The 25,826-nt window shown below is 39.3% G+C and overlaps 3 protein-coding genes across 4 annotated transcripts in view; 1 reads left to right on the forward strand and 2 right to left on the reverse strand.

The window, feature by feature from the left end:
- Positions 1 to 7,389: 7,389 nt before the first annotated feature.
- On the reverse strand, positions 7,390 to 9,852 carry LOC105433206 (G kinase-anchoring protein 1). The gene is made up of 6 exons (XM_089082946.1): positions 9,421 to 9,852; positions 9,217 to 9,282; positions 8,676 to 8,907; positions 8,303 to 8,560; positions 8,053 to 8,207; positions 7,390 to 7,978 (listed from the first exon to the last, which is right to left on the reverse strand). Exons 1-6 carry the CDS (start codon positions 9,601 to 9,603, stop codon positions 7,946 to 7,948), a joined length of 927 nt encoding a protein of 308 aa, XP_088939072.1. The 5' UTR covers positions 9,604 to 9,852; the 3' UTR covers positions 7,390 to 7,945.
- Positions 9,853 to 10,334: 482 nt separating this feature from the next.
- On the forward strand, positions 10,335 to 23,992 carry LOC105432672 (uncharacterized). Its single transcript, XM_089082938.1, has 4 exons — positions 10,335 to 11,482; positions 11,587 to 11,899; positions 11,976 to 12,052; positions 12,160 to 23,992. The coding sequence occupies exons 2-4, from the start codon at positions 11,724 to 11,726 to the stop codon at positions 21,621 to 21,623; spliced, it is 9,717 nt and encodes a 3,238-aa protein (XP_088939064.1). The 5' UTR covers positions 10,335 to 11,482; positions 11,587 to 11,723; the 3' UTR covers positions 21,624 to 23,992.
- A 283-nt stretch (positions 23,993 to 24,275) lies between these two features.
- Positions 24,276 to 25,826, reverse strand: part of Pi3K59F (phosphatidylinositol 3-kinase 59F) — a 5,439-nt gene continuing 3,888 nt past the window's right edge. For both annotated transcript variants that reach the window (XM_011647590.3, XM_011647589.3), the window contains exons 7-11: positions 25,639 to 25,826; positions 25,364 to 25,552; positions 25,066 to 25,241; positions 24,929 to 25,003; positions 24,276 to 24,836 (exon numbers count right to left, since the gene is read on the reverse strand). The exon at positions 25,639 to 25,826 is cut by the window's right edge and continues 285 nt beyond it. In XM_011647590.3, the coding sequence (XP_011645892.1) occupies positions 24,436 to 24,836; positions 24,929 to 25,003; positions 25,066 to 25,241; positions 25,364 to 25,552; positions 25,639 to 25,826 (1,029 nt within the window). In that variant the 3' untranslated portion in view covers positions 24,276 to 24,435. The remainder of the gene's footprint in view (positions 24,837 to 24,928; positions 25,004 to 25,065; positions 25,242 to 25,363; positions 25,553 to 25,638) is intronic.

Here is a 25,826-nt window from a genome sequence, read left to right on the forward strand (position 1 = left end):
CCTCCGAGCGACCGTGATCCTTAAATATCACGAAAATGCGTGCGTGACTATCTTTATCAAGATAATGTATGAAACGAGATCTTTGTTCTCCCTTCCTAACTAAGTTTTCTTACACTATCTATCTCAAGAGCTGTAAATGGATCGCGTGTCAAAGTGATTGGTAAATCGAACATTTGAATTGGGTTTTCTCGACATTTGTTCGTTTAAAAATTTATGATATTTCTCAGGTTCGCAAGTAACGCAAGATGTAGAAGCGATGAAATTATTATAATGTAATATATTTGATAAAATGAAGAGAAAAGATGTCATGGAATGTTCAAGATGACTTTCTCTTCACGTATTTCTATCATTTGTCGTTATTCGTTATCTATATTTATCTATATTACCTATATTACCTATATTACCTATATTACTTATATTTTATCGATATAATATTACGAAAATAATATTTTACGCAAAGTTAAAAAGCGTTTATTACTTCGTCCCTTCGTAGAGTCGTAGAATCGTAAAATCGTAGAGTCCACTTTAGAAAATATCAAATAAATCAGTTTTATAAATAAGTGTGGGGTCCGAAAAAGAATAAAATACTATGTAATCTAATATTGATAAAATGAATAATTTTTTTCAAGAAATTTGATGCAAATTCGCGTTTTAATTGAGGGAGTAGTATATGTTAACGCGATAATCCAAAGCATCGCGACGTCATGCCGCGATGGGCTTTCAGAGAGATCTTGGCGCGACTCAACGAGCACGAGCAACAGCGTCCTGTCGGAAACGACAGAAGCTTTATCACGGCGAGCTTTTCAGAGAGAGCGCGAAACATTGGTGATCACATGCATGCACTCGACATGCACTCGCGCTCCAAGTAGTGCGACTGAGATTTTACAGTTTTACAGTTTTACAGTGCTGCGTGTCAGAAAATTTTTCTTTTTACAGAAATTAAGTACAACGATAGACGGCGTGAACGTTTCGCAATTTAATATTTATTCCCTAAATAGAGTATTCATGTACGACGAATCGTGTGGAAAGAGATTTTGCTGGCGATAGTCCAAGTATCTACGATGCAATTTGTACGGATTTGTTTTGAAATCTTCAAGTCTTTCATTTATCTTAGATAAAATACAATTTATATAAATGAAACTTTAAAAAAAGTTCTCTTTGAAAAAAAAAAAAAATCCTTTCGCGCGACAAGAGTGGAATTGGAATACATGAATACTCGTGTGTGAATTTAATTTGCGACCGCCTGTTTCGCAATAAAGATCCATCCGTTTTCGAAATGTATGCTCGATAAACGTAACTCACATTTTACGCATAGCGAGAAAAAAAATCATGACGGAATATATACGAGGGAAAGGTAGAATATCACGTATGAAATAACAGCCGCGGCTGTGCGGAGGTTGAAAGGAGGCGAAGTAAGTTCGAGATGACAGAGTGGGGTCGCAGAGGATAACTCGGGTCTCGACCGGAGCTGCTTTTGACACGAATACGTTTACGTGATCTCGCGTGGCCTCTCGTTTCTCAGGAAACGCCACACGAATATTCGTTATCGCTATCTCTTACCTCGCTATCTCTTACCTTTCCCAAATCTGTGTGTGATTGTCGTGCGTACTTTTCTTCTGAGTTCTTTCTTTCTTCTTTTTCTTTCCGCCGAGTAAGAGTGGCGGAAAGCTCTTTACTTTTAGCATATCTACAAGTGTACAATTATTGAACAGTTATTATATGAGCATAATTATGTATGAAAAAAATTTATACAAAGCAATTAATTTAATCAATAAGATGCAAAACAGCGGCAGTTTTAGTATGTAAAAAATGAAATATTATATTATATTTGTAACGCATATTTGTAACACACTATTGACTACCGAAAAGCAGAAGAATTAATTGGACATCGGCATTAATAAATTTGGCGGCGCGGTATATAGCGCGGTGATGCATAGCTCGATAGCGACTTCCGGTGACACGCGATGACGAACATAACTCAAAGGACGCATTTAATGCGGGGACAATTAAACGCGGTCTCCTTCCTCGCGGTGTGGTGCTTCCCGGACGGTAAGTTATCCCCAAAGTTTCCGAACTTGGTCGCGCAAACAACTTTAATTAAATATCTACCGTCGCGGGATGTGCGCGGTTGTGTGCGCGGCCTCGTACGTGTGTACGCGCGAGGAGAGAGAGAGCGAACTCGCGGACTGATGATATAATTCCCGTTTGATTGTCTTTTCGGGGATTGCGCACCCCTGTCCCCCTCGCGCGTTACCGCGACGAATATATAAACGAAAATGAATAATGGAGGGCGCGCATTAATCGCGCTGCATCGGCAAGGGCGGCAGGCACAAGAGGGAGAAAGAGGGCAGGAATCCGCGCTGTATACCATTTTCTAATTGTGTCCGTCGTTACACGCATCGGCCTCTGTTAATTATGACTTTCCGGCAAATTCGGAAATCTGTGAATCACGCGCCTCGATGCAACACGATCTCCCCTGCCCATACAAATGCGCAAAAAGATCTCTATAACGAGCGGATTTTCTACATTATATCCGCATGCCGTCGAATACATCGATGGCGAATGTAAAAAAAAAAAAAAAAAAAAAAAAAAATAACACGTTAGATCGTACCGAGAATCATATTTCTTTTGACACGAACGTGTAAAGCGTTTTCTAATCAGCTTTGTAAACGATGTAAAACTGTCGCATCTTTAGCCTTTTCATCATTCATTAATAAAGCCGATAAATAAAATTGAAGAAAGAAGAAAAGTGAATCGCGATATTCTTCTATTCCGCTTATCGCAAATACGTAAAGTGACGTTGCTCTCTCTCTCTCTCTCTCTCTCTCTCTCCCTCCCTCTCTCTTGACATTTTCAAGCACGAGAGACAAGATCCATTCGAAGCGTATGATCGTATTCGTAGGAAAGGCTCAGATCAATTACATAATGCGGTGCGGTTGAAACGGATGCTCTCCAACCATGAGCGACCCTTTCGCGGCATCCCCCGCGCGGACAGCCCCTTTTCGTAAAATGACTATAGAACAAAGGGTTGAGCCTCTTCTCTGCGGGCTCGGGCAGTAATTATTATGCTCTTTGACGATCCCTCTGTCTGTCAACGTTAACGCCGTGATAGAATCGATACTTGTAAAACTTTAATCGTTTCGTGTGCGCGCGTGCATCGATGAACGGATGGACAGGACGGGGGCGGACTCTACGCGATGCACCGCGCAGCACCGACCTCGGTACGTAAAAATATCGAATACCCCCTTGATTCGAACCGATCCGATAATTAAAATCACGATAATTAAAATCACGACTACGATTCGGCAAAGAGATGGGGTGACTTTCCGCGTCACCGCGTTTTACACCTCTTTATACATTTTTTTTCTCGATCGTCTTGGTCATCTTGTGACAGAGCACTTTTGTATTTCCTTTTCTTTTTTTGTGTAATAAGGGAACTATAAAAGTTTTGATACGAAATACGATATTTTTGAGTACTTGAGTACGTATGTCAAATCTCAAATCGTATCGAAAAGTGATAGTGATAGTGATATGTTTTTAAGAGTACTTTTGGACATTTTTTTATACGATGTACATACATATAAACTTTCTCGTCGATACGCGATCGGTAGATAGATATCAAGCTTCGACATGATGATAACATGATGATAACAAGTTTCGATAGATCGAGCAAGATGTACCTTGCAACATGTATCTTGTCTTGAGCGTCAATTTGCCGAACGATGTGCTGAATATGGACGCGATTTGATCGTTTGATACGGATACATTATGCGGAATCTACTTGATCTTGGCGATGTAATCTGACTCGTGACACATTACGTATTCAAGAGGTCTAGTGGTTGCGACAATACGGATTATAATTGCTCAATGATCCAAACTACCATTGAGAGAGACCTTGTACGTCAACTGGCACGACGGTGGTATCGAATAACTCTAATATCGTATGTTACAGATGTTGAAGCAAACATATACATGCATTGAGTAAAAAACTTGAAAAACAACAATATAGCTAAATTTACCAATCGAGTAATAAAGAACTTGTTCGGAAATTACCTTAAATAGATCTTTTGTAAAATGAATTGTAAATGATACGATACAAAATGTGAGATTATATACCTATGAGCTTATCACGAGTCTTCGAGTCTTCCATAGTAAGACACGTAATAAAATAATAAAATAATAAAATTTTCTCGACTAATGCGTCGTCACCTGTATAAATATAATATAAATATTATTTATAAAATGGCAAAGTGTGAATCCGTATCGTACCAAATGTCATTCCTTTATTGCATCACCACTTTCACTTCTTTTCCTTTTCCGTTCGCTTTTGTAAAACAGATATAAAATCAAACGTCGTCGCCATAAGGCGAGGAGATCCTCGCGGAGTATCTTCGCTTCTGATTGTATCGAATTATACGAATCCAGGTGTCGTTTGACGAGTTATCCTCCCGGATATTATTTCGATCGAACGAAACTCGAAGATCTCGCGCCATCTCATTATCCTACGGAAAGTTCATTTCCGTCGTTGGCAGGAAATTCATCCGCGACGTAGAAATACTTTCCTCGTTAGTCTTAATTTCTTCGCTTGGCAATACATACGTACGATACACACACTTGGAGTATGCCGCTGTATCCGCGGGAGAGAGCATTAATGACACCGCGGATGTACACGAGATGAATAACGTCGTGACAACAAGAGTCCTCCTCCGCTGTCCTCGGGTCTCCTTAATTTTCCTGTCTAATGTTCCAATTAATTTTCCGTTCGTCTTTTCTGTTTCTCGCATCTTGTCTCGAATAGTGACACGTAACACGTATCTGATAAATAACATTGCGATCGCTTTTGAGAAGCGTTACTTTCTTTGACATTTTTATGTTAATATATCGCGCGCGCGTACACGGTACGCTTTCCCGTTGAAAAGAAATAGAGAAGCATCGCGAGGTTTCCAGTCATCCCGTGAGCGCGAGACGCGTCTCTTCGCACATTTAACTTTATTCCATTATCTTTTTTTATTGCTACTATAATTTCAAGTTGGATTCACCAACAAATCAAATTTTAAAAATCAAATTTTGTGGATGGGAGCTTAAAGTTGAAAAGGATAATGGCGACTGTATGTTTTACTATATTTTTAAAATAAAATATTCAACATTCGTAATAAGCAGGATTTTTCACAAGTTTGATGTATAACAAATCGTTAATAACAAGGAAGAAAAAAAATAATGATTTTAGAAAAAAATACTTATAAATATGAAAACAATAAAGAGATACTCGCGCGTGTCGTTCTAGATACAGGAGAAAATGCATAGCCATCTGAAGGCTCTGACTTTTCAACAAACGTATTTTTAAAAAGAGGATATCATATTTCGTTACTCCCTTTTCCCTAGATACGCATACATACCACACACACACACACACACACACACACACACACACACACACACACACACACACACACACACACACACACACACACACACCACACACACACACACACATAGGCAAGCACAGTAATGCCGCGGTACTCTTGGCCCGAGCAAAATCTCAGCCCGCAGGAATGACAATAGACTGTCAGATAATGAATCCCCACTGTCACCCCCTATACCGTCGCGCGTCCTAAAACCCTCAATCTACCGTGTTCTCTTTCGACGTCCTCTTCTTCCCACTTGTCTCTGTCTCTCTCATCCCTTCTCCTCTACATCTGTCTTTCTCTTACTGCAACAGTGATGGATTCGAGAAAATCGCGTTTTATTCCAAAAAAAAAACAACTTTTTATTTTCAGTAAAATAAAAGTACGATAATTATTGTTGAAGAGTTATATATTCTGACAATTATTCTGAAACATCATAATGTCATTGGATTATTAATCTTGAATCTTATGAAGAATGTGCCTATATGTATAGTTTTATCACGTCTTCTTTCTTTAACGAGTTACTAGCTCTTATTAATCACAAAGTGTAAGAAACAAGCCTCCTGTTGTTTATAAAAAAATATATAACATCTCTCTCGTAAAGAGTACAGTTGTACGTGTATTGTGTGCGCGCATCTTTCTCCCATTTCTTGAAAATTGGATATATCGATAGCAGAAAGCTCTATATATATATATATATATATATGACAAATTAGGTGGCAGTTATACCTATCGCTAAACGTATCCCTCTTGCATTCGTCACCCTCTTGCTCTCGTGTAACAAACAGGGCTATGCCCGAGTAGGCGAAGCGTCCACTTAGCGCTAATGTCCCTTTTATTGGTCAAGATTTCAGTCAAAAGAGACGAGGACGCGCTTCTCTGTCCTTGCTCTATTACACAAATCACAATGTCTGAACAAAATTAAATTATCGTATTGATCATAGTGTTTTATACTTTCGATAAGCTGTCGAGATTTTCGCGATTGATATAACCATGTAATTTTCTATTATCGAGAGATGATAAGACGATCGAAAATAAAATACAAGAAGGCTTTTTTTGTACAAAGCATAATACATATATAAAGCTAACGCGGAATACAAAAATTCTCTTTTTTACAGTGTACAGGAGAACGAATGGAGCAAAGCCGTACAAAAAAAGAGAAAAAAGAAAAGAAGAATCGGAACGTGAGATGTAACGTATCGAACTGCATGTTGAAGTTGCCGGGAGCGAGCTCGAAAAAAATTCACGTGGAATAACTCGAGGCAGAAAAAGTGAACAAAAAATTTCCATAAAAATGCGCAACCGCACGTGTAATCCGGATGAAGCTTAGTATCGTAGCGAATGGGCGTAGCACCGCCCACTGGGATGGTTGAAAGGACTGAAAATTGGCAGATGGAGATGCTGATGATCGCATAGGGCAGAAACAAAACTGTCCAAATTCAGAAATCAGAACATTAATTTAGAACCGCATTACGTATTTATTCACAAAACTTGCATTTCACTAATTTTTAAATAACGGACGAAATTTAACTTTTGCATGAAATTACCCAAATATAAATTCATTTTAGTTTAACATTATAGACATATACATTTTTATTAACAGAGAAAGATACAAAGAATAATTGTGTATTAATAACTTTTTGAAAGAATAATTCCAAAAGCCAGTAAGATGGACAAATCGGTTAAGTTTTATAGAATAGAGTTAAAATATTTAATCATTTTATATTATCCTATATATATATATATATTCTGGAGATTTAAAATTAAAATTATGGAAAGTTTTTCTATGTAAATGAATATAAAAAATAGAATAAAACATTATGGAGTAATACCTATCAAACTATCGAAGAAATAACATGTAAAATTCTCCTTTCCACATTAAATGTTCAATTTTTTACACGAATTATTTTACAGATCAGGCAATAAAAAATATATTAGCCGAAGTATATAAAAACATGAAAGGAATAAAAATGTTCAACATATGTTCTGTAGAATATTTTATTACAAAATATTTTACGTAATATAATATGTATATTAACTAGCATACCTCTACATCCGTGTACATATGTGAATATAAATATATATATTTATGTTCACACGAATGTGTATGTATACCAATATACAATTCGGAAGATAATACAATACGTTACGAGATACTTATTTGGAAGAGCTTTAACAAATATTTCTTCAGAAAATTTTCTGTAATGTAACGTTTTCAAAAAATATTTAACTTAAAGTAAAAAATATGAAAAATAAAGTATGCATTACGATCATTTAAAAAGAAAACAGAAATAAAATGCAGACACATAGGCCGCACTAATCTTGCTTGCACAATATATCATTCGTGGAAGGAAAACTATCTTGCTATCTGACGTATCTTTAACTTATCTATAATGAATTAATACAACACATGTTGTATGAGAAAACAAATTTCCTTTTTACAAATATAATATTCCTTCATTTCAAATTGCTACTTAATCAATATGTACGGTATTAATTAAAATTTATAGATCACAATAGTAGTTTTCGCAAAAAGCGAATTAGGCATTTTCACTGGCCGGCCTCTTCTTGTTCTGAAATACACAATATATATTAAATATAGAATCTTCTAATTTCAAGAAAAATCAATAAAACATGTGAATCTTACAGTTTGTTTAGATGTCTTTACATCTGTACTGGATGTACGTGTTTTAGATCTTTCTTGCTCCAATTGGGCATGCAGAGAAGCAACTTCAGATGTCAGCTCGTCTCGTATTTCTTGTAATTTTGCGACTTCAGCCAAGACTGATGCTTTATCTTTCACTAAAAGAAAAAAGAATGATTACAAAAAATATAAAATACAATATAAAAATATAAAAATACAAAGTTGAGCAATTTCGTAGAAATGCAATACTTACTCTCACCATGTGACAATATCTGATAAAGCTTTTTATTTCTCTCTTTAACTTGTGTCAATTCTTCTTTCAGAGTATGTACTTCGGTTCTCAATTGACTTATTATTTCGTCACGTTTCTCAATTTCCACTCTTAATTGTGCAAACGTTATATCGTCGTCAATTTTATTTAATCTAGCTTTCAATATATCTTTTTCTTTTCCTTTTGTTATTTCTTCTTTCGTTTCTTTCTCCATCCTTTCAAAAAACTCCGCATCTACTTCTACAGAATCAGATAATCACTTAATTGTTATATTAATGTTATATTAATATATATATATATATATATATATATATATATATTTCACTTATTCATAGGCTAATCAATACAATCATACCCCTTGATTTTGTATCTACAGATTCATTTATTAATGGTGCTACCGTAGCATTTACTCCCATACTATTAAATTCTTCCAATGACATTGTCGCCTTTTTCGACTTTTTACCAGGTTTTTTATTCTGTTCTTGTTCTTTTTCATTTTTTGCTACACTAACTAGTTGTTCTTCGTATGCCAGCTTTGATAGCAAAATGGCTTGATGCAATTCTTGCTCAAACGTTTCCTCGATAGCCTTAAGATAATTATCATATGATAAAGACGAAAAAATTATGATATATACAATTATCAAATATTACAAACACATCTAAAAAAATCAAAAATAATTTTAAATATTGAATCATATACTTTCCAGTAAAAGAAAAATTGGAAAATTAAAAAATTTGTACATTTTGTACAATTAAATTGTTGAAACAAGATCCAAAGGAATACATGAAAATAATTTGTAAAATATATATCTGATCATAATAAATGCCTGATGTAAAATCAAGAAACGAATTACTAATTGTTAATCATACAATTTAATGGAAAATTGATATTTTACCATCGTATCCTTTTGCTTCCATTGTTCCCACTGCTGATCGTCATTATTCGTTTTCTTCTTTTTTCCCTGAAATTAAGAAAAGAACACGTGACACTCGTCGAAAGAATTTGAAACGTCGTGATTTCCCGCCGCAACGTCGCATCCGGTTGACGTTTCGCCGGCTAATCAAAAACAAAAACTCAACGACGAATGCACGAGTCGTACTTTGTTTTGCTTTTTTTTATTCGTCTGTTGTTGCTGTTGTTGTTGTTGCTGCTGTTTCGACTTGTCGCCTTTATTCTTGGCGTTAGTTTTGCTCGTTGTCGCGCTCTTTTGCGTTTTCTTCGGTTTGTAATCGTCGTCCTCGAGACTGAGTACGGCGAATCTCGACGGTACAGCGGTCGCCATCTTTCTGTAGTTTACCAACGAAGACACACTTCGAGATTGACGCAACGGCGAACCGTGTATTTCCGGCGTTAAACCGCGGAGACGCGGTGACAAGCTGACAAAAAAAGTCGACCGCGATTGATCTCGATGTCGACGTCACGGTTCGTAAAATGTCTAAAACAGCGATGCGATCGTCAAATGAGACGCGCGCTGAGAATAATTGAACGACGCCGTTGAACAACAACAACAACGATGACGATGATGACGACGATGACGACGACGACGACGACGACGACGACGACAACGACAACGGTAATTTATACAATACCGAAGCGATCGCGACACTAGCGCCGCGAGTGTCGAGTTGTGGTAGTCGACGATGTCCAGACGCCCAGCGTTCAGGTTGTGTTCAACGATGCGACATAATGACGCAGGATGGTCAACTGGTCGACATATTTTTAAAAAGATCATCGCGAATGATGATTTCGTGCCATTCGTGCGATGTAAACTCTTAATCTTGACTGTCGAGATTAATGTGCTCGCTCTAATCAAGTAACAAAAGTTAATTATCAATCTCGCGAGAAAGAGATGTCTACCGCGTCGTATGAAAAGGGGAAAAAATGCAATCCGAAAGGCGCGCCATCGGTTGGCAAGCCTGTGGTCCGACGCGCGACGACACAGGCGAGAAACGGAAAAGGTAGTATTCGGTCTATAGCATATATTCAATCATCGCATCTCCATCCACCGTGTGAGGCCCCATTGCAAGTCGGGTAACCGCTGAACATATACGTACGTCGTGTTGCGCGAACGACGTAGCGCCTTCGAAAACGGTGTTGTCGTCCGCTCGGCCTAGTTCCGTTCGGCTCAGACCTGCTTTACTCCGTGATTACATGCGTGTGGAATCACGCGTCGAGGCTCACCTGGCAGCCACCGAGCGGTGCGCGATTTGAGGCGGCGGTGAGGAACGGTGGAGCGAGTGCCGCGCGAGAAAAAGCGAGCGAACGAGCGAGCGAGTGAGAGCGAACGAGAACGGGACAACGAGGAGAGATAAGGACGGAGAGAGGGAGAGACAGAGCGCGCGCGGGCGCGTTCGCGCTCGCGCCTTCCCCGCTGCGTTTCTGAGACGACGCTCGCCTATTTTCCGACGCACCGTATATACGAACACGCGCGCGAGCGTGTTTGTCGCGCGCGTTCAACCGGCGGCTCGTCCCGGACGGATCCAGAGGTACGGGTATCGGAACACATATACCAAAGGTTGACCGCTCGACTCGTCACGCGACTCGTGGGCTAAGATGCCCGACGTATCTATCGTCAGCAACGTCAGCATCGAGGTAGCTGGATCACGTAGCCGAGCCACGTACTTTGGCTCTTCCGCGAACATGCTGTGGACCTGTTTGCCTCAGTCATCACATTAATACGCGGGATTGATTCTGTGCTCCTGCGCTCCTGCGCTCCTGTGCTCCTGTGCTCCTGTGCTCCTGTGCTCCTGTGCTCCTGTGCTCCTGTGCTCCTGTGCTCCTGTGCTCCTGTGCTCCTGTGCTTCTGTGCTTCTGTGCTTCTGTACTTCTGTGTCAGTCATCGGTGTTATTTTTATGACTGTCGCGAGGGAGCATGCTTGGGATTCTGGGGGAAGATTTGCTCAAGGGACATTTGCAATACGTTTTACAGATGCGACCAAATATTTGGACAAACGTGCAGTAATAATTCTGATCGGTTTAATCGTGTTTTGAAATCTTTAGTGATTACAGAGGGTTGTTATGGAAGGTTACGTATCTATGTGAGATTTGAATATACCTGACAATTTTTGCATTTGAAGAATAATAAATAATTATTCAAGAGAGAAACATTTTGCTCTTATCTGATGATACGTCATTCTTGTTTATCCTACTTGTATGCAAAGGTATTTTTTCTTTTTAATTCTTTTTTTAAATAAGAATTATATGTATCAAATATTTTAATTATACACTGAGATTATAACTTGAAGAAACTTTCTTTGTTATATAGCATCCTGATCCTTGCACAGCATATCAATACTTCTGTAAGAGAATTGATTTGAAAGAGAATTGATTTGAAAGAGCTCTCTTGGTATTCGCCAATGTTAAATTTATAAAAGAAAGAATTCGAGCAAATATTTTGTCAAAATGTGTGAGCAAACGGAAATCAATTATTTGGATGGAGATGTCGTTTGGGTTAAATTAGGAGCATGCTGGTGGCCAGGCCAAGTCATTGGATTAGACAATTTGCCCGAGGATATTCAAACCGAATTTAAAAAGAAGCCATTAATAGCGGCAGTAAAGTTTTTTCAAGAAGATACTTTGTAAGTTATGAAAATTTTAGTTTTAATATACGAAACAAATTGTTCAAAGCATTCTTTTCAATAATTTTTCTTTCAGCGAATTTGTGAAAAATTATCAACAAATTTATAAGTACAACTGTACGCTTAAAGATGAATTTATAAAAAAAGGTTTAGGTAAGTACATGATACAAATTATAATACAAGTTTTCTTATATGATCAAAATTTTTAATCTTCTCTCTCTCTCTCTCTCTCTCTTTTTTTTTTTTGTACATCTGAGTAGATAGATACAGAAGCAAGAGTAAAGATGGTGCCAGTTACATGGACAAATTCCCAGGTGATGTAGAAACGGCAGAAAAATTAACAGGAGGAAATCCTGATATATTGAATCAAGAGAAATTTTCTCCAGAAGAAAAGCCGGACATCTCTGCTCTGTTTGGCGAGAAGAAAATTCCAAAGAAAAAGCGTGATCGTGAGGAAGGACATAGGCGCAGCGATAGTGCAGAGATCATAAGGAAGATCACACATCCGCGCTTTCTACGTGGAGAGAGCGATCACGAGGTTCGCATTCGTCAACAACCCAGCAGTTTACCATCGACTCCAACAAATACAGGTTCCATGGTATATCGCTGTCACTTTTGCAACTTTACTTCCTCACGTGTTAACGTCATCATTTGTCACATAAAAAGTCATCGATCCGACGATTCGCCGACGCCGCGATTGAAAGTAAAAACATATTCTCAGTCACATAGGATTTCCGATACAAGCACACCGAAGAGAAAATATATAAAGAAAGATAAAAATCAATCGAATAAAAAGAAGACTGAGGGTAAGCTGGAATCGACTAAACGAAAGCATTTAAAACAGAGTGAAAAATCCAATAAGAAAAAGAAGAATGATCCGGAATTGCGAGAAAAGTTATTGGCTGACTGGGATGACGAATCAGATGAAGAAACGAGTGTTGATGTAAATAATTCGCTAAATAACAGATTAAATGATTCCCCTACGAAAGAGCGATTGAGTATCGACGATAGCGAGCATTACAGTGAAAAAGATGCCGCTGGAGTTACGGAGAACAATGAAATTCTAGCGGAAACTGAAAAATTACTTAAGGAAACTGAAGAGTTATCATCGATACATATGATACGAGATTCATTAGATAGTTTGCATGCTTCAAAGAACGTACAATTTGGTTTTGACAAGAAATCTGAATTTTCCGAAGATTCTGGAAAAGATACCAAGAGCAATGGAGGATCCAACGAAATGTTTAATAAATCACAAAAGAAGGATACTTCAGGTTCCGATGGCGAGGATAAGCATGTCTCTGACAAAGATGATAAAAAGTCGCGATTATCATGCTTCGATTTCGATGAAGATGATTTGAGCGAACCTTCTATACCGCCTGTACGAAAAATTCCCAGAGTTTTCGGCGAAAAGAATTTATCTTTAAAGAAAGAAATTATTAAGGAATTTGAAATGAGTCAAGCTCTGAAAAGTGAAATTAAGAGAGAAGCCGATAGAATGTCTGAATTAAGTAGAAGTATGGATTTAAAAGCTGACGAAATAATGGAAATAATACAAGGCAAAGACAATCGACAAGAGAAGAATGAATTTAAAATGAGCGAGAAACTCGATGAGAGTGTATCAGATCAAACAAAAACGAAGCAATCTAATGAAGATAAGGAAGAAGGAAGGAAAATTGAAAAGCAATCTGAGGATAAACAATACAAGTCTAATATTAATACTTGTGAAACTGCGGTAGAGATTGTAGAAATTTTCGAAGTTGAGAAAGAAGATGTTGATGATAGTCATTCTTTGAATGTTGCAAAGGACATTGAAAAGAAATCTAAGATTATTGCTTCTGATGTATCGATAAAGAGGGACGAAATGTCAGAGAAAAAGGACGCGACAGATTTCAAACTTAGTAATGAAAAATTATTACAATCTGAGAAAACTGATTTGGAAGATGCAATCGCGGAGTCTAATGACAACGCTTCAATGAAAGAGGCGGACGACACTTTGTCGGAACGCTTTACCACGGAAACAGAGGATGAGACTGTATCCGAATCCGCAGAGACCATGCCCGAACAAAGCGAAAATTCAGATATTGATATGTTGGATCAAAGTGTCGATAGTCTCTCGGAAAATCGTATTAGCCAAACATTGGTGAAAAGGGGAAGAGGTCGACCACGTAAGAACGTGAAATCGCCTAATAAGAATACTAATGCGAACAAAAGTCCGAAGACTAATAGAGCGAAGGCTAATAGAGGTAACAAAAGAATTCGCGTGAGCGAAAGAATCGAAATCGAACGAAAGACTTCGGATTCTGATACAGATCGTTCGTATAGCGGCAGAAGACGCAAACCAAATAAAAAATATTTAGAATCCGATATATACGTTCAGGATCCTGACTATAAAGCGTTCAGGACGGACGAGAGCCAATCTGAAAGTGAAACTAAGGTTCCTGAGAAAATCACAAAATCCAGAAGAGGCAGACGCTCCAAAGGACTCGACAAAAGAAGCAGTGAACTCGTTGCTCAAATGGATAAACAAGAAATAGAAGTATCGGATCAAACATCGACCGTTGCTGAAAACAATGTTAGCGTCTTATCGATCGATATAAAGAACCAAACATCTGACAGTAATGTTACTATAAAGGAAACAATACTTTCTGAAGAAAAAGAAGACAGAAAATCTGTAGAATCCAAGTGCGATGTACTCGAGGAACAAGTAAAATCTTTGAATAAAGTAACCGTTATACAAACCGTTGATGAAAGATCTTCGGAAGCTATAGAAGTGACAGCACCAGAGGCCACGAGTAAATTAGAAAAAGTAGAAGTAGTTTTAGATGAAATTTCGAAGCAACCGTCTGAAGTGAAGGAGAAGGAAGATTTGTCAAAGCAAAGCAAAAATGCTGAAGATTTTAATGATTACGAGAAGGGATGGATCGCAGAACAAACCGAAGATGTTATCGATAAGATGGAAACGCAACAAGATATCATGAAAACAAACGTAGACATGCTGCCTCCAAAAAAGTCTCAAATAAAAAAATTTGAATTGTCACAAATAGATTTTTCCGATATAGCTATTCAAGCTAACAAAAATATGGAAGCTGAGCCGAAGTCTGAACATAAGGTTGATTCTGAACATAAAATTGAAGTTACACTCGAATCTCAGAAACCTGAGTTTCAGAACGACGCTGAAGAAATAATAAATAAAGTAGATGACATAAAAGCGACGGTAAGCAAGATAACGGACACAGTCGCCATATTTTTGGACACTGAGAACGAACAGCACGAAGATGTGAAAAATTTGGAGCTGCAGGAAACATCAGATAAATCAAATGTGAAAGAACAAGAGATTCAGTCGATGGAGGAAATGTCACAGAAAACACAGGATGTTGATCAATTTAAATTGACATCGCCGGGAAAATCGCCTAAAGCAGATGATGTGAAAAATATATCAAAAAGTCCAACGAAAGTGATAACCGAGCAACAATTGACACCCAAGAAATCCTCAATGCAAACGAGATACAAAGGCAGATTCACTCCGGAAACGGGGAAAGGGAAAAAAGAAAAAGATTTATTTCCGGAAGAAAGACCAGCCAATACATTCCAAGAAGCTTTTTTGAAAACTTTACAAATAGACAAGAAAAAAATTATAGTCGAAAACGCTGAAGTGTCATCCAAGGGAAAGAAGGAGAAAAAGTCCACGAAAAGGAAAGCTGAAGAGATCGATGCGAGTATTGCTGTCGTATCGGCACAGAGTAAAAAAATTGACAATTTGGACAGAGACAATTTGGAGATCGTCGAAAATATTCAAACTGAGGAAAATGTATCGGTTGTGAACGACATTGAAAACGTCGAGATAGTTGAGGAGAAGATTGAAATTGATAGCAAAATTGAAGATACTGTTCTTGAGACTGATGATCAGCTCGAATCATCATCCAGCGAATTTATTATCGCGTCTAAACCATTGCTTCAATCGGAAACGGCTTCCGTTTCCGACAATAACTCCATCAGTTCTTGCAATGTTAAAAAATTGAATGAAATTCCAAAAGCATCGATATCCACAACGTCTTTATCGTCTGATATCAGCGTGCCGGTAAAGAAGCGCGAGATGCCGCGAATAATAGAAAATGTAACGCTGACTGAGCCGGTACAGATCTTAAAGACAAAGTTACTTGATAAAGTACCGCAGAAAGGTATAAAGCACAAGCTGGAAGCAGATGCTGCAAGAAGGAATGATCAAAAAAGTGGTCCCAAAGCAAAGATAATGAAGATAGAGACATTGTCTTCAAACAGCAAGATGAAAACTATTGCAAAATCCAGCACACACATGTGTTTGACTAAGAAACTTCAAGTATTAAAGACAGAAGAGACAGATGCACTTTTGGAGGCACAGAACAAAGAACAAGCTGCCGTTACATCGCAGACTATCGTGGCCGCGCCGATAACAGAGAAATGCGTATCACAGGGCGCTCAAAATTTCGCAGATATGGAACTGGATATTAACTCGATGCCGTTTGTTTTCAGCGAAGACGTATTAACGCCAGAAAGTATCGAGCAAATGCCCGTCGTTATATCTTCCATTATTCCAGCTTCTAGCTCGATCCCAGCCACGCTCTCCTTTACCCCGACCACACAGGTAGCGTCACCCACTCAGCAGACTCAGTTCAAGATCGCAAACGAGATTACCGCAACGGAAACGACGCCAACGAAGAAAAAGAGCGGTGTGCCAGCGATATTGAAAACCAAGAGCAAAGCGAAACCGACCATTACGAGTGTTAAACCATTAGTACCGCCACTTACCGGCGGGGTGAAGGGCTTGAAGTTTCAGAGCGCACAACCGGCTGGTAAAACGCCGACTCTCCTAACACAGAAAAGTACTACTCCAGGGAAGTATGTGGTCGTGCAGACCGCGGGTGGTCAACAATTGCGTTACAGCGTCCAGGGCAAACCCGGAACTCAACAGAAAATTGCTATTCCAACTACTGGTAAGGTGGCAGGTAATGCGCAAGTGATACAACAAGGTAGCAAAGTTGTTATACTAACATCGGGACAGTCTTGCCAGACTAAGATGGTACCACTGAACATTTCCAAAACTCTAACCGGTAAAGTACAAAGGATTATGACGAGTAAGGGTCAGCTATTGTGCCCGATAAATCCACAAGGTATAATCGCTTCGAAAACCATTATCGCACCAAAGACTGATACGGTTACTACTACTGCTGCTGCTGCTGCTGCTGCTGCTGCTAATTCACCTACCACATCCAAATTGGTCACAAGTGGTCACAAGATCATCAATACGCAGGGTATAATCACATCTAAGGGTGTGCTTACTCCGATTTCAGGTACTCTCGCTAAAACGGCGCTACTGTCCCAGGGAATTCTTACAAAGGATGGCATCTATACTCCGATTAGCGCTTCGACTTTAAGTGGGAAGACTATAATCGGTTCGAAAACTTTAGTTACAAAGGGTGGCACGACTCTTTTGACCCCTCAAGCGCAAGGTTTAGGTGGCACAAAAGCAATCTTGACGCCAGTGACTCAAACCATCGGCAAAACTATATTAGGCACGCAAGCTATTGTTAGTAATAAAGGCACCATCTTGACTCCTATAACCGGACAACAAGTTAAGGCGATCGCCGCCAAGAGTCCGGTTAAAAGTGCCAAGGTTCAATATCAGTTGCAGCAAAAGGTTCAGCTGCCGATATTGCAAAAATCACCAAAGGTACCGATATCGATCGCAGGCTCGCAAACAAGAGTGTCCACGAAATCACCAGGTAGCACGTTGATCTTACAAAATACTAATCCTGGAGCGGTGGCTCAAAAAAGCACATCACATGGTAAGAAGATTATTAAACAAACGGTAATACAACCAGGTGTCACCGTTCACGGTGTTGCTTCATCGACTGGTGCACAGCAAACGGTAACGATGATGCAGCAAGTGCAGCCGAAAGGCAAAGCCGCTGTATCGTCCACTGTGTCGCCGACCGTGCAAAAAGTTATTATTCCTAGATCTGGCAGTCATCTAATAAAAACTCAGCAAAAAATTGTCGTCCAGAAAGTGCAAGAACCGATTGTGTCGGCGGTGCAGAGTATCCAAACAAAACAGACGACCGCCACGACCGTTGCTAACGCGCCGATCGCGGCCAACAAAACGGTCGTTCAATCGAAATATACAACTCCTTCAACTTCCAAATTTTCCGCCAAGCCTCAAAGCACGAATAAGACGCAGAAGAATCTGTTGAACGTTGCTATGAATTCGATAAATATCGCCACCACGTCGAATGTGAATGTCGGGAGTAGTGTCACCACCTCGCTGGAGACAATTGACGCAAAGAAGAAAATAAAGACGGATCTCCAAGTTATCACAGATGCTCCTCAGAAGGAGCAAAATAAAACGGACAAATCCCAAACTGAAAAGTGCGATGTTGAAAAAGTGGAAGAGTCAAAGGTTGTCGCGCAACCTCAAATTATGGCTCTGCCGACGGAAAGCGGCGATGGCACCTACATGTTGGTAACGATCGACGAACAAGGGCAGATACAGCCACTCGATAACAACACTCTCATGTCGTTGGAAGGGACCACACAGAATCCGGATGGCACGAGAACCTTATATATAGATCCCAGCTCTTTGGGAGAAGCCGGGTCTCTAGACAACATTGTCCTTCAATTTGACAACGGTGTCTTGCCGAATATTCAGGCTAGCGTGACGGAAGCTAGTCAAACGACTATCGTAAGTGAGAGTTTTCCAGCATCGGAAGTGATACAGACCTCCAATCAAGATATTTTAGCGGCTGCCCTCGCCAACACGGATTTTCAGCAGGAGATCAATTTACCGGAGAATCAAGCGGGTAGCGTCATGACCCAGACTGGTCTGACTCAGACGAGTCTCATCAATCAAACTATATTGCAGTCTACCATCATACCACCCACAGAACCGATATCGTCGCCATTGGTGCTGGAAACTTCGTTGACTTTAAATCAACCCATCATGACGCCTCTCGAAGTACCGAGCAATCTGCCGATTCAGGCGGATTCGACTCCCACATCGGTGGTCTCTACTATCCCGTCCTCTCTCGAGCTACCAATCACCATTACAAATCCCAGCATTTCTTACATTTCTGCGACAGGAGAGGCGCAGATTCAGATCCCCGGCAACTCAATGCCGGATATTGGCGAGATTATCGAGAGTCCGGCGGCGATAGCGAGCGGGGAGATAGATCACGCCAATATTCCTGTAAGTACTCAGTACTTGGTGATTCCGAGTCTGGAGGACAACATGACGACCGCGGAGACGCAGAGCACCGAGATAGCGATCGCACCATCAACTTCGTTCACTTCGGTCACCGTGCCGAACAGCATAGTTCTGGAGAATCCGCAGATACAAACTACGCCATCGATGCCGATTATCGACGACACGTATACAGATAATTCACAATTCGCTACGACAGTTGTTACCGAGCAAACATTCGTTGACGTGCCAGTATCGGAGATGTTGATCTCTAAGACGCCGGCAAGGTCCATGGAAGATGCACAGTCGCGGGATACCACGGTAACGTCGGAAATGACGGTCATTTCCTCGCATCAGGTTCCAACTTCTTCACAAAAATCGATTGTGTCAACGTCAGCCTCCAAGTCCAAGAATTTGGACGAGGAGCAGCAGACCGCGACGCTGCATGACGTGATTTACTCTTCTCAGGAAGTTCCTAATACGTCTGAAGAACTGATTCTGCAACAATCATCAGCTAACGAAGATAAAACCTCGGGCATGATGGAAATCGTGCGAGAAACGGAAAACGAAAACAAGAAAAGCGATGCGTCGATGACAGTTTTATCGATGATCGACGAAACCACCTTGGTCACGTCCAAAACCAATTCCAAGATCGAATCTATGAAACAGCAGCTGAGATTTGAAGCAACCGACTCGGGCGAACGTAAAACCGTGAACGAATCGCATGAAGCGGACGCGACAGACAAGTTGAAACAGCCAATAATTTTCGAAGACTTCAGCGATAAAGTCAACTTGACGGACCAGCAGCTAGCGGGTACGTCGATCCGAGATGAGGCTCGAGCCGACAATCTGTTAAAACCCGCGGGGGACGCGACTATGGAAGTAGTAGACGAAACGGTCGAAGATTGTCAAATGGACGAACCATCGTCACAGGAGGAATCTGACAGACGTCGTCTGCGACAGAGCATGGAATTGCGTTTTGAGGAAGAGGAGGAAGAAGAGACGATCGTGGAAGCTAGTCAAGAGACACCCTCGCAATCTCAGTATGAGCGATTCAACGTGTCTGTAAGCAGCGACTCGGCGGATCTACCTAGTCAATCCGCCGCTAAGTTGGAGAGTTCCTCGGGCGAGGCGACGCAGTCGATCGCTTACGAGCCAATGGAAACTGATGAGGAAACTGTCGTGGCAGAACCACCTACTCAATCTTTCGAACATACAAAGATCAACGAAGCGTCTCAGTCGTACCAAGTTTCGGTCGAATCTAACGTGAACGCGCCAACACAGTCTTTCAACGAGATCGTGCAACAAAGTCAGATCGGACGACCGAATACCGACGAGACGATCGATGATCAAAGCTTCCCCACGCAGAGCTACGAAGTCGACAAAGGTGAAAACATGGCAGAGAATCTAGAGGCCGATGCCGAGATCAGTCAGGAAGGTAACATACCGTCGCAGTCCAACGACGTCGGCGCTGACGGTATTGGCACGTCGTCCGTATCAACAAACAATTCCGGATTGAACGAGGATGAGACAGCGAGTTCGTCGTACGTGCCGGAAACACCTGAAAATCAAGAGCGTGATCAGGATCAGGAGAGCGCGATAAGCACGTCGTCGTACGAGATCCCACCATGCGAAGAGCTCAACATCGCTTCGTCCAGCGTGATACCGGACACGTCGGTCAGCACGGAGCATACTAGCATCCACGATAACGGTGTGCCAGAGATTCCGACTTCTTCATCGTACAACCTGAATCCCGATATCACATCGACCCATCATGTAGACTCTGTACCTACTTCCAGCTTCCACGAGGATCAAGTGATAGTTGAGCAGAATGTGTCGACGTCATACGAGATGCCGATTCCGATGCCCGGCCTGGAGGAGACCTGTTCGCAAAACTTTGTCACAGAGAGTAGCGATCATCATCGGAACGAGCCGTCTAGCTATTACGCTCATCAACAAGAAGTGTCGGCGAGTTTCTACGAGTCTGTGGACCAAGATGCCAACTCTCGATTGGAGGAAGAAGAGGAGGAGGAGGAAGAGGAAGAGGAGGAGGAGGAGGAGGAAGAGGAGGAGGAGGAGGAGGAGGAGGAAGAGGATGAGGATCCACGTGAGGCGCATGTCACGCCCGGTGGCTACTACGAGGGTAATCCTCAAGAGGTGAGTCAAAGCTATTTCGCCCCAGCGGAAGAGACGCCCAACTACACGAGTCATGGCATCTCGCCCAGCTATTACGACCCCAGCAGACCCGAAAGCGAGGCGAGTCAGAGCTACTACTCAACGGACGATCTGGACGGTAAGACGGAACAGTCGTCCTCGTCGCCGAATATCGAGGCGTCGCAGAGCTTCTATCGGGAGAAATCAAGCGGGTTGAGACTGAGACAACAGGGTGAGGCTACTCCGACATATTCTGAGGGATACCCCGTGGATTACACGCTAGAGAACTCACCGATCGAGAGGCATGATCTCGTGGAGAGTTCGGTGCCAGCCACTAGGCCTATGGAGAGGTAATATATCATGGTGGACAATGGTGACGATACAAGTTCCCACACTTGAAATAGACTATTGGCCGTGCCGCCTGCAAACTTTGAATCTATTTTTAAATGTAAATATAATATATTAAGTTAAGTATAATGTTAAGTAAGCGTTTAGATTGTAAGATGAAATTTGACGTTTAGATTTTACCACTAGGTCCTTACATATAAATAAGTACATTCGCATACGTGCGTGCCTGTATTTACATATGCTGAAAAAAAGGAATTGCATATGTAATCCGTAAATCTTAGGATTCGATATTATATAGTTTCATCGTTGCATTAAAATATGCTCTTGATTTTATCATCATGGACGTTTAATATGATGAGAAAAGAAGTAGTGTCTATACAATCGCTAGAATAAAAGAAGGAAAGCAAGCTATTTATATATAATGTATAAAGAGTACATTATTTTTCTTTCAAATCGTAATTCAATATCGTAAAGATTCATGTCGAACGAACGATTTTTTATTTCTGTTGAAATACATGCGTATGTCCACGAAAAGACAATGAGATGAGAATGACAATGGTGATTGCACGATAACCATCTTTTCTATCATGCCGAAATAAGAGTCAAACGTTTTGTACGGCCGCAAGAAGAGAAATATTGTAATCAGTATCTCGGTATTTTGCTGTTGCGCAATATATCAACTCGTAGTGCAAGCGATTCATGTTCATTTCTAACAGTTTTAAGAGATAAGGCGTACTTTTCATTTAGTTATAGAAGTCGACACAAACGTCTTTCCATCTTGGCATTCAACAAATAAAATGATATTTGTGTCGACTTGTGTCACCAAATGAAAAACATTCATGAACTCATGTGTGATTGTTTAAAGCAAAAAAAAATCGTATAGTAAATCTAATGTTAGTCTTAATTTTAGTCTTTAATATTATCGAGACTGATAAAGGTCTTGCTTGTTTTGCATTCTCTTGTAACTCTAGCAATCGATCAGTTTGCGATTTTAAAGCAAAGAACATATTTCTTATTATATATCTATAATGATATAAAAACCTGTAATTTCAGAAAACGCGAAAAATGGAAACTTTCGGTCAATTATTTAAAAATGGATTTTCCCGGATGAATTGTATCGTGCCTCGCTTTGCTCAATGTTATGAAACAGTGTAATCATTTTTAAATAGCGATCTGCAAATCGTGATAAAAATGTGCAAAGTTTTGAGCGAAATGAAGATCATTCTCTAGCTTTTATGTTTTCTTCTTTTAGTTTTATAGAGTCTATACACACACACACACACACACATACACACACAATATATATATATATATATATACATATCACATATACGTATGATGCATGCATGAACACACACATATACATACATTCATATATCTATGATATGTATGTGTGTGTATATGTATGATATGTACATATGATGTGTGTATATACATATATGTATGGTGTGCGCGCGCGCACACGCATACACACACACACACACACACACACATATACATATATATGTATATAAATAAAATGAAGATGTGCTTATTGTTTCACTTATATAATGTGTACCTTGTGTGCTAACGAGGCGATTGACAAAGATGTGTTACAAATCTGTCGTGTTTGAGACATGTCTAAATCAGTCTGGGGAATGTTTTATGAATACGAAGGAATTATTGGAAATGATTCTTGAGGATTTTTACTGTGCAATCCTCAAGCAAGACAGATTTACCAAAATATGTCATAAGAAAGATTATATTATATCTTTATTACACGTCTCACGTTATATAAAAAAATAAATCAATGTTTTTATTTCTCGTGGCGTTTTTAATTATATAGTCACGCATGTACATATTATGTTAATATTGGGAGATGAAAAAGATTTGTGTATTCTGATTGCCACGTTATAATTGAATTCGATGTAACAATCGGCGTGTAACAGGAAATTTTTCAGAATTTTTCAAGGATGAATTGAGAGAGAAATGTGTGTCAATCTTCTGTAATTATACTGAATCCTTTTGATATATATGTATATATGTTTGTACGTATGTATCAAAAAAAGAATTGCATATTAAAATTCATATATATCTACAGACTTATATAATGATACAAAATAGGAAAAATATATAGCTACATTTTCTATTAAAATAACAAAAGAAAATCTTTCTGATACATAAGATGAAACGTGTATTTGTTGACTTCTTAAATTCGTCAGTGGTAAAATACAGCATATAATACTGACAATTAAAATAGCTCTCCTTTGCGTTTCACATATCTAATAACAATCTGATATTTTCAACACTAACAATATTGTCTATTTACATTAATTTCTATTGTGTGCACTACTGTTGTAATTAAGAATAAAATAAATATATAAGTATTTACATAACTGATTACTGATGTACAATGAATATATTTTGATGCTTTTCTGTCACTAATATCCTATTACAGTAAATCGTATCTCGTAATAGAAAAAGTAGTCTTTTCACACACAATTAGGCCCCATTAAAGTTTTGATAAAATAAATAGTACATGTGTAATATTTGTTACTTTCTCTCTGTAAAGAGTACTTTATAGATTTCATAGTATTGTGTTTGCCTGCGCGCGCGCGCGCGCGCGCGTGTGTGTGTGTGTGTATGTATATATATCAAAAAGTATCAAGAAAGTAATCATTCTTATCACAAAGATTTATTACTTAAAATATCCCCAAAGTACAATAAATTATATTGATATTTTATAAACACGTTGTGGTCGTTTTATATACAATATGATAACTTAGTATTTAAAAGGAACACAATTTGTATAATTTCGCTGTACATCATTTACATTTTATTACTTTCTCCAATATTGTGCGAATTTGTGAAGTTGTTCTACCAGCACAGCCATCACGGCAGTGACCGACAAATCTAAAAGATTATGCACATAGTGCACAGCTTCTTCATCGCTCAAATCTAGTCGCAATTTGTCCTGAACCTTCTTTACAGCTTTATCCGGTTCCAGGGCGATATCAGGCACGCTGGCATCTACCATCAACGAAAACAGATTCAATATCAAATTAGCGTGTCTACGTAAATGTAGAAATGCCGTGTAACATTGTTTTCGGAATTCGTGATAATGTTCAGAACCAACGCCGCCCATAGCTTCGACCATCTCTTTGCTGAGTTTCATCGGAGGAGGCAAAGGTTTCGGATCTCTACCCAAAATATAGCCAAAATCGATATGGAAAAGTTTGCCTACGAATTGGAGAAACATTTATAAAAACAGTGCGCAAATCATTTGGTATATAGTCATCTTATATAAGTTTCTTTTACAAGTTAAAACGTACCTGATGCTGTAAGAAGTAAATTATCCAAGTGGCGATCGCCGACACCCAGTACATACGTAATTATGCAATAACCAGCTGTAATTTAGAATGGTTAAATAATGTCCATTTTTTTTCTCATAGAATATTCGTTTACTTACCACAACTACGAACATAAGTATCCATGACTTCGGGTACCACTCCATAAGGTCCAGTTTCAGAGGGATGATGTTTTCGAAAAAAATTCAATATCGAACCTTCGCTAGCTAAGACCTCCGCAACCGTTGTGGATTCGATAAATTGTACAAAACCATGCTTAGTGCTTGTTGCCAGCACCCTGAATAACAATCATGTCGTTACATAACGTAGTTAAATATGTAAAACAACCTTACATAATACATTACCCTTTACATAATACAGAAAAAATATTAAATATTTAATACATAAAAAATATTTTACCTATACGGAGTTAGTTTCAAATCTAGATTTTCCCTTCTTAATAATTTATCCATAAGTGCTATTGTTTGTAAAATTAATTGATCTTGTCGTAAATCGTCTCCGTGTTTAAAGATGGCAATATATTCGGTATTATCTGTTGTTAAGAATGTAAGTTTCGATGGCATGAGCGCAGATTTGAAGAGGCTCGCCCTATACAATTAATAAAATATAATTTAGCATCGTAAACGTGTAATATAAATATTGATGAAATACAATTGAACAATTTGAATGTATACTTTTCTGGAATAATTCCCTTGATACAAATTTCAGGATCCAAAGGAAAAGGTATCGGCTCGAAATTCGAAAAATTAATTTTAAAGGTCGGATCTGGATCCGTCAATAACGCTCTCAATCTGTCAGTTTTTTTCTTCCGATTTCCACTTTCTCGTGCGACCGCTTTTACTAAAAATACCAATTGGTCGAT

The sequence above is a fragment of the Pogonomyrmex barbatus genome, unplaced genomic scaffold, assembly GCF_055798465.1.
Source record: "Pogonomyrmex barbatus isolate J1 unplaced genomic scaffold, ASM5579846v1 scaffold7, whole genome shotgun sequence".
Lineage (NCBI taxonomy): Eukaryota > Metazoa > Arthropoda > Insecta > Hymenoptera > Formicidae > Pogonomyrmex > Pogonomyrmex barbatus.

What these genes read in the sequence shown, in the direction of transcription:
- LOC105433206 (XM_089082946.1), bottom strand. Translation starts at nt 9,603, where the DNA reads ATGGCGACCGCTGTACCGTCGAGATTCGCCGTACTCAGTCTCGAGGAC. An exon ending in ATAAAAAAAAGCAAAACAAA is followed by an intron (nt 9,283 to 9,420) that starts GTACGACTCGTG and finishes TCTTAATTTCAG; the next exon opens with GGAAAAAAGAAGAAAACGAA. An exon ending in GGAAGCAAAAGGATACGATG is followed by an intron (nt 8,908 to 9,216) that starts GTAAAATATCAA and finishes AATTATCTTAAG; the next exon opens with GCTATCGAGGAAACGTTTGA.
- LOC105432672 (XM_089082938.1), top strand. Translation starts at nt 11,724, where the DNA reads ATGTGTGAGCAAACGGAAATCAATTATTTGGATGGAGATGTCGTTTGG. An exon ending in TTTTTTCAAGAAGATACTTT is followed by an intron (nt 11,900 to 11,975) that starts GTAAGTTATGAA and finishes TTTTTCTTTCAG; the next exon opens with CGAATTTGTGAAAAATTATC. An exon ending in ATTTATAAAAAAAGGTTTAG is followed by an intron (nt 12,053 to 12,159) that starts GTAAGTACATGA and finishes ACATCTGAGTAG; the next exon opens with ATAGATACAGAAGCAAGAGT.